The sequence below is a fragment of the Anopheles bellator genome, chromosome 1 (assembly GCF_943735745.2).
Source record: "Anopheles bellator chromosome 1, idAnoBellAS_SP24_06.2, whole genome shotgun sequence".
NCBI lineage: Eukaryota > Metazoa > Arthropoda > Insecta > Diptera > Culicidae > Anopheles > Anopheles bellator.
The window spans coordinates 33,117,494-33,126,051 of record NC_071285.1 but is presented as its reverse complement, the minus strand read 5'-3'; the positions used below and the strand labels follow the sequence as shown (position 1 = coordinate 33,126,051).

General features: G+C 42.0%; 2 protein-coding genes across 3 annotated transcripts; both read left to right on the top strand.

Moving 5' to 3' along the window:
* The first annotated feature begins 1,018 nt into the window (after positions 1-1,018).
* On the top strand, positions 1,019-2,719 carry LOC131216331 (uncharacterized). Of its 2 annotated transcripts, none has more exons than XM_058210788.1 (6): positions 1,019-1,335; positions 1,398-1,586; positions 1,720-1,911; positions 1,999-2,170; positions 2,238-2,317; positions 2,433-2,719. In XM_058210788.1, exons 1-6 carry the CDS (start codon positions 1,044-1,046, stop codon positions 2,639-2,641), a joined length of 1,134 nt encoding a protein of 377 aa, XP_058066771.1. In that variant the 5' UTR covers positions 1,019-1,043; the 3' UTR covers positions 2,642-2,719. The 2 variants fall into 2 exon arrangements, with proteins under 2 accessions (XP_058066771.1, XP_058066772.1); XM_058210789.1 differs by having other exon boundaries at positions 2,238-2,331; positions 2,433-2,537.
* A 170-nt stretch (positions 2,720-2,889) lies between these two features.
* On the top strand, positions 2,890-4,930 carry LOC131215451 (uncharacterized). The gene is made up of 6 exons (XM_058209841.1): positions 2,890-3,178; positions 3,241-3,432; positions 3,498-3,689; positions 3,769-3,940; positions 3,997-4,076; positions 4,140-4,930. The coding sequence occupies exons 1-6, from the start codon at positions 2,890-2,892 to the stop codon at positions 4,346-4,348; spliced, it is 1,134 nt and encodes a 377-aa protein (XP_058065824.1). The 3' UTR covers positions 4,349-4,930.
* Positions 4,931-8,558: the final 3,628 nt, after the last annotated feature.

Sequence of the window (8,558 nt, the reverse complement as noted above, 5' to 3'; positions counted from 1 at the left end):
GAAACGTGAAGAGATCGTCCGAAACTCTGTTCAAAGCAATAACAACAGCGTGTAGTGATGGTGGTACCGACAGGGCAGCTGATGGACATAATCGCCTCTCGCCTTAAAATAACAAACCATCGGGTGATCATAGTCTGCGCTGCTAGTGATAAGCAGCGGTAGTGATAAAAGCTGAGGTTCAGTATCATGGGCTGCTCTTGAACGACACCAGTAGGTAAGTGATACGCATACCGAAAGGAGTGTGTGTCTGACGATGTGATATCATAAATTGTCATAAATTTTGCCATTCTGTCGTCCCACCACTAGAGCTTCTGAATGGAAAAAGAAAATGCCACAACCGACATCGGACAAAGAAATGGCACGATAAGGGAACACGGCGGGATGGTTAAGCCCCTTTTTGTGTTCGGTTCACTTCCGCCTTTGATAAATCTGAACAGATAACGGTGCAATTACAATAATTAGAATGGAATGCCCAAATAACATTTGGGTTCAATCGTATTAAGTGTGAAATCTACAATTAGAAACTACATATGTTACTTACAGCATATAACATTAGGCACTCCATGTCGAAGTTCCGAGTTTCTCGAATAATTTCTCAGTAACAAGACCTTTCTACGTTCGACATGAGCATTAGCCAATTAGCACGCTAAAGAAATACTTCGATTAATCTGCTATCAATACGCGCTATGCCCTTGTATAAGATACTGAGGAGAACAAGTTTACAGCGCTTTGAAAGACAGCATTTAGCCACGAACACACTTTTTATAACCGCACACTGATAAAGCACTGATTCCATTTGTCATAACCCACGTAGCGTGGATGACAGTAATCGTGTATCGCACAACGCAAAGCGAAATTGCATTGCACCCTTTTCCTGATCAAGATGAGTCAGATGGATAGTTTAACACCAGTGAGCAGCATACTTATCACTCTACAATTAATCACTTGATCACTACAACTATAGCAACTTGGGCAAAGCAGTACTTGGTTGCTTACTGGCTCAGTCAGTGTCTGCGCTCTTTCTGGGACCGGTGCCTGGTAAAATGTCACAAAAATGCCTAGTCTTATTAGTGCTAACGGGCGGTGCTGTCCTGAGTCAGATTACACCAAATTGCGACAGCGCTTTCGGTTGTCTGTCTTATCCAACACAAATTTCTTGCTCAACTCCAGACGAATACTGGTCCCCAGAGGCGAACCTCGGAGGGTGCTGTCCAGGGTGTGTTAGAGGACTCGCCGTAGGGGCAGTCTGCAATGAGCCCAATTCTGCTCCAGGAAGTCTACCGTGTGCACCGGGATTAGTGTGTGGTCACGGTAACGTATGCCGTTTGAATGTTGGTAAGTGGCGACGAACTGCCGTTTGATAAAATCAATTTAGAACCTCGTTCCCTTTCGTCCAGGTGACTGTTTATCGACGTTTCACGTCCCGCCCGATATCAACTGGGTTCCTCAGTGCGATAACCGTGGCAAGTACGCTCCGCGGCAATGTCGCGGTGATCGGCTTAATGGACGGTGCTTCTGCTATTCCAATACCGGTGAGCGCATTTTCGGCTGGGACTGGCGTAATCAGGAGGAGAACATGACCTGCGGTTAGTAGACCAGACCACCATTTGGTCTCAGGGTCACCAAGTGGGCTTCTTTTTTTATTGAACGTGACATTAAGACACGCACGGCGTGATGATAACATGAAAATCTGTCTTTGGTTGTCGCTTTTCCCTGTAGCTTGCAGTCGCCGACGTGCCGAGCTAGAGGCGGAAGGCCGTTTAGATGTTACGCTACATTGCACTCAGAACGGGAACTATGAGGAGTTGCAGTGCGATCGGGGGGTCTGTTGGTGTGTAAATACACACACCGGTGTCCAACAAACTGGGACCCGGGCCGTTCCTGAAAACTCTTGGAGGCTGTTACCGTGCTGTGAGTGTTTGCTTGGACTATGAAGCGTGGAGCAGCTGATCAACCTCTGTAATGGTTACAACAGTGATTTCTCTACTCGACGAACAGATAATGAAACAGTTTACGGGACACAGTATCTGCGGCGTTGCGAAAGTATGATCTTTTCGCAAGTGCTCCAACGTAAGCAATTCATTAACCGTGGACAGTACGGAGTAACGTTCACCTACACTGCATGTGACTACGACGGCAGCTATGGACGATACACCATTGAAGGGCAAGAGTACGGAGAGCCGAAATTCAACCACACGCATCGTTTTTAAATTATTTCTTCGTCTTCCTTTTCACAGGGTTTTCTGCATGTGGCGCGACGGTTCAAAAGCAGTGCCATACAAAACGTCCCTACAGAAAATGGCTGCCATGAATTGCAGTAAGTAGAGAAGGGTTAGTAGAAGATATTTTCACTATCATGCCCCAAATCGTGTCGTTCTATTTAGCAACACAACAGTTTCAACGATATGCTCAACTATTTTCCCTTTCTACAGACTGCGCACGCGACGAGAAGCTCTTCGCAGCGGCCGATCGACGCCCAATGGAGCTTGCCTGCGAAGCAAACGGCAACTACGCTCCATTGCAGTTCCGGAACGGCGAGCAGTTCTGTGTAGATCCAAATGGGTTTACAGCGGCAGAGAATGTTACCAGTGAGCAAACCTGTGATCAGTTCATATTTGGAGCAATAGTAATAGAGCAATAAACGCAATTCAATTCATACAACACACACGCCATAACCACATATGAAAATGCGTAATTGTGATTCTTGTAAATCAATATAATTCTTATCGCGGTTACAACTACAAACACAACGAGATACACAAAACTTGACACGAAAAATCAATTTCAATTTTGGCCCACCAAACGTCTCCGTCTTTCTTTTCTTTCGTTTTTAGCTTAGTATCGATATGAAGAAAGTCAGTCTTTACTGAAAGCTTACAGAGCGTAGTCATGAACACAGTCACCATTCTGGGGTCATTTTTGTTGCTGTTTCCAGCGCACTACCATGCAATAATAGACCCTCCCTCATGTGAGTCATCGTCCTTCAAGTGTGTCTCCTCACTCCGGCAGCAGGACTGCCCGAAAGGCGAAGTCCTCATCTCGGGTGGTTCGCTCAACGGGTGCTGTCCCGGGTGTCGTGGTGGTCGCTTTTATCTAGCGGTCTGCAACGACAACATCCCCGATCGCCACTGCGCTCCCGGACTGAAATGCAGCGCCCGGAAGTGTATCTACGATCGCTGTGAGTATCTCTTGCCAGCATTGCAGTATTGTTTTCGATGGACCTATCACCTTTGTTGTCAGCTACCTGTCTGCACACAATGCATCTTGACAAAAGCCTGGTCGGTTGGGTGCCGAAGTGTAACCTGGATGGGACGTATGCAGCCAAGCAGTGTCGGGGAGATCGCCTTTCTGGGCGCTGTTTCTGCTACAGTGAAGATGGAAAACGGATCTTTGGCTGGGATTGGTACCGCTATACCGACCAAATGACGTGTGGTAAGCTGAATAAAAGACCTTGCTTAAATTAACCTGAATATGAATAGGGAACATTCTCCACATAGACTGCAGTAGAAGACGTTACAAGCTGGAGAAAGAAGGACGCTTTGATGTGACACTGCACTGTATGCAAAACGGGAACTACGAGGAGCTGCAGTGCGACTCGGGACTGTGTTGGTGTGCGGACAAGTTTACGGGAAGTGTGCAGCTGGGAACGACTGTGATTCACGAGAGCTTGTGGACATTGTTGCCTTGCTGTTAGTTGGAAAATAGTATATGCATATAAACGTGCAAGATGCATATAAGTATAATGCGAAGCTCATTCGACCCCGACAGATAACAGTACACTGCACGGTGAGTCGTACTTGCGTCAATGTGAAAGTGCTGCCTACGCCCAGAAAATGATCCTCAAGAAGTTCTACACGCGCGGAACAATTGGGGTAACCTTCAACGAGGTACGTTGCGACTACGATGGCGCTTACGGACTGTTTAGGGTGGACAATGGAGTGTAAGTTACCGCCAGTGGTGATATTCATGGGAATAACTATTCTCCGATATTTTCAGTGTCTACTGTACCTGGCGCGATGGAAAGAAGATTGGTTCGTTTCAGATACGATCCAACATGCTGTCGTCAGTCAACTGTTGTACGTAAGAGGTGAAAGATTGAACTTGTACTAGAACACGCTTTAAGCGGTTAATTCTTGCAGACTGTGCACGTGACGCAACCATCTACCGGGACGAAGGGATACCATTTACGTTGGCCTGTGGAGGAAATGGAAACTACGAGTACTCGCAGGATCTGAACGGAAAGCTCTTCTGTGTTGATAGCGATGGATACGTCGTGACCACCGACGTGGCACCGAACGAAGCGTGTGACAAGTTCATCTACAACTCGCCCTTCTACGATGAGGACTAAGTAGCGAGTCGAGTTACACTTCGTTGAAGCCATGTCTTGTTTTGTTTGCAGGACTTCACCGGGTGCAATAGCATTGGGTGATTGATGATCGATCCAATAGATCGCTGTTAAAGGTTAAATGTATCTGCAGTGAATCAGAGTCTTTCAAATCGCTTTCTAACGAAAAGACTTGATCCCATTCAAACAAACAGAAGGCCACAACAACACTTTAGGGTTGGTTTAATTAGGACTTTAGTCTCGTCTAGTCTAGTCTAATAAGGACGTTTACTCTAGTTTACGAAACCGAGCACAATAATAACGTCGACACTGACAAATTTGCTGGTGGATTGGGTGTTAAATGTGGGTGCCTTAAGGTAAAACACAACCTTCCAGCACATGGACAGGTTACGCTACCCATTTCGTATAGCTGGTCTGGTCTGGTCTATTGACAAAGATTTAATTGCATCATTGATTAATGTTTTGAATATCGCAAAGCCGAATTCAACTTTTCCTTCTGCAGGCTTCGCACCATACATCATATTCGCATTTGTTGGGCCACCAGAGTTTCGATTCAATTCGATTTCGATTTTATATGAAAATGTGTCTAGCTGTTTGATATTTTTCGGTATGATTTTTCTAAAAATAACGAATACAATAGTTTGTTTTGTTTTTGTATTATAGAGGCTTTGAGCTGTACTGACCTTCGTCTATATAACGAATACAATACAATAGCACTGCACTTCATTACTATATGATTACACAGATTAATTGAGTAAATACAAGAACATTAATGCTTTTGTGAGTACATTACCATTGAATAATTTAAATAATAAAAATGCCTTCCAGCAAATAAAGCAAGCATCGAAGTCGCCACGTAACAACAAAAAAATTAGATATGAACTTTGTCGTCAACACTGTAAGACGTAAGTGTCAGACAGGTAGCGACTACAGTTCCGAAGAAAAATTAAAACGCCATGGGATAAATGTGCAAGTGGTATATCAAATTAATATTCCCTGATCCTTATTAATATTCCTATAAATATAAAATCGAATAACCCATTTTCTCAACTGGTTGCAACTTGACATAACTAAAGTTGTTGTCTCTGCGAAGCTTGTGCTGTGTAACTTTATTTTATGACAGAGTGTAAAAAACTGCAAAAAGTTATGACAAAAAGTACCGTTTGCCTTTCTACAAACATCAACATACACTTACCTCAATAAGACAAATCACACCACCTTCGGTGAAGTATTGCGTAGAAGGCAAAAATTTTCTTACACTTTTTTACGCCGTCGTCTTTTCTTGCATTTGGAGGTTTTATCACTTTTATGAGGAACACCTCATAGCCAACACTCTACCGCAATGTCCTGCTTCAGCCGAGCACCAGTTAGTACGTCATTATCAGACAAATTTACGGCTCCTGCTCCGCGACTAAGCGAGAAAACATTACTTTCCTATGTTTACATCTTATTGTGCGATTTTCTCCACAAATATTGTTCACGGCGGAGAATATTGCAGGAATCGTTTAGAATGAAAATCTGAAAAAAGAAAACAAAATAATCGGTAACGTTAGGTTTGGAAAAAGTAAAACATCAAACATCAAAACACATCCTTTGAGGTAAAAATAAAATTATGAACTGAGCGTGAAACCAGCAACGGACCAACAGTAAGTAAGAACTGTTGGTTTCTAAGAGATTAAGAATTCTTCGGTAAACGGCAAAAACTATCGACTACCCTCGCCATATAATCAGTCATGACCATTTCGCACACCAGTAAGCTGCTGCTGCTCTTCGCCCATGAAAGTCTGGTGGAAAATCACAAAACATCTAAAAAAATTGTGGAAAATCACAACGTCGCCACATCGTTGAAACAAAATTACAGGTAAATTGAAAGAAAAACAAACATAAGATGAAGAGTATATATGTCTCTATGGTTTGCGGAAAAAGTTAATTGATATCCAAGTAAAGCACATTTATAGAAACAGTGGCCCACCAAAATAATAAGCGAATGATGATCGAAATAAAATTTGACAAAAATTGTGGGTATGGCCTATAATTAATAGTTATTCATGAACAAACGCATCCCGCAGTTTGCAAAACGAATTTACTCTAAAAAAATATTACTATCAAATTTTGCTGCGCTGCAAAAATTTCTTGGTTCTGCTGTTTGCTTGTTCGTGCTTATTGGGAAGAATTGCACTTTTACAATGCTCCGTTTGGGCCAGTTTGCAAAGACCGCGACACACGCCCCACAACTATACTATGTTCATTAAGTTTTGCGGATCGATAAGAAGGACATATTTTTATGGTTTTAATCACACTTTATTATTCAGTATTTTGATTGAGTATTGAGTATTTGATTTAAAACGCTTTCCGCACACGATTCTTTTAGGTTTGAAAACAGATGGAAGTCACCAAGGGGTAAATCTAATGAATACGGTGGATACTCGAATTGTTGGAGTATTATTAAATTAAAATTTATGGATTTTTGCCATTTTCATAATAATTGATCAGTGATTCAACGATTCACCAATACGATATCCTGTAATTTTTCTACGATTTCAGGTGTTGTGTCTGTTTTTTGACGTTTTCGACATGGATCGTCTTGAAGGCTAGAAACATCTCTTCTTTTTACTTGCCTCGTTATCATTTACATATTTTAACACTAGATGTACCACACCAGTCATTTTGACTGGTCGGGCAGTTTGAATTGCAAATTTCCAGTACATATAATTTTTTTCCCCCGAAATGATGTCATGACTTTTAATAGCTCTAAGTAAAGAATACATTTATAAATTGAATACATTTTATAAAGCTTCTAAGAAATTACCTGAAACTGTATCATTTTATAATGTAACCAAATACATGTCAAAACTCGCACCAGGTGAGTTTGGCTCAAACTGCTTAAAAACTATCCGAGTTTTGCTGAGAAAATCCCAGATTTTGTATGGAAGCCCCCCTTTGTAAAGAGGGGAGGGGTTTCAAACATTCACCAGAACATTTCCCCACCCCTCAAACCTTCGTCTGCGAATTCGGTTCGAAACGTATGTATGGGACGTATGTATGGGTAAAACGTATGTATGGGACGTTACGTATGAGACGTTATGTATGGGACGTTACGTTACGTTACGTTTGTATGGGAGCCCCCCCGCTCGGAGGTGTGGGAGGGTCAAACTTTCCTATTCACAATCCGGTCACAAAACTACGTTGTGCAAAATTCCACGCGGATTGGTTCAGTAGTTTTAAAGAAAATGCGGTACACACACTACTATACAGATTATCCAACAAAGTGATAAAAATTGTTTGTGTTTTGTTATATAAAAATGTATACAAATCCATTTATCGTTTACAATTAACATTACTAAACTTGTTTTATCATGTTTAAAGAGTGAATAAACACTTGAAGTCATAATAAGCAATTATTCACATGACCAGTCATTTTGACTGGTCTGGTATAAGTAGGTATATTGAAAACGGTGGTATATCTAGTGTTAAAATGCATTAGAATTGCATCGTCAATGCCTCAATGTCAATGCTTCCGTCTGCCGTTATGGTAGCTACACAATGTTAACTCTGAGCACAATTCTCGATTCCTAACATCGTTATCGTTATCGGTACTACGTTTTATATCATACCTTACTGCAACATATCCAATTGTCGTACTGCGGGGACACACGATGCGTAACCTAACAAGTTTGACGTTAACGATTAATGCCAAACTGTTTACGCCTCGGCCAAAGCATATACGTTTTGACAGAAGCGCAGCAGTTTGGCATTAATCGTTAACGTCAAACTTGTTACGTTACGCATCGTGTGTCCCCGCAGGTACGATGGAAAAAAATGAATTAGGTTGCAAAAATATAATATATAAATATATTATATTAGGTGTATGCGTTGAAATTTATCGTTTACATATAGGGAGCGCTACTGTTGGATAGAAGGCACAAATGTCATCAAATAACTGTCAAATGTCAAGCTTAGGCATCTGTCAACAAATCTGCATCATCACATTTGTCAATTTTTCCATTGTATCACTTCCATCTGAAGAAAACTGCAGCCGAAGCATGCCGGTTGCTTCAGGAGGCTTATGGCGATGCTGTTATATGCGAAGCCACTTGTCGTAATTGGTTTCGGCGCTTCAAAAGTGGTGATTTTTGCACTGAGTACAAGGAGCACCCGGAACCAGCGAAGACGTTCGCAGATGAAGAGTTGGAAGCATTGCTGGAAGATGACC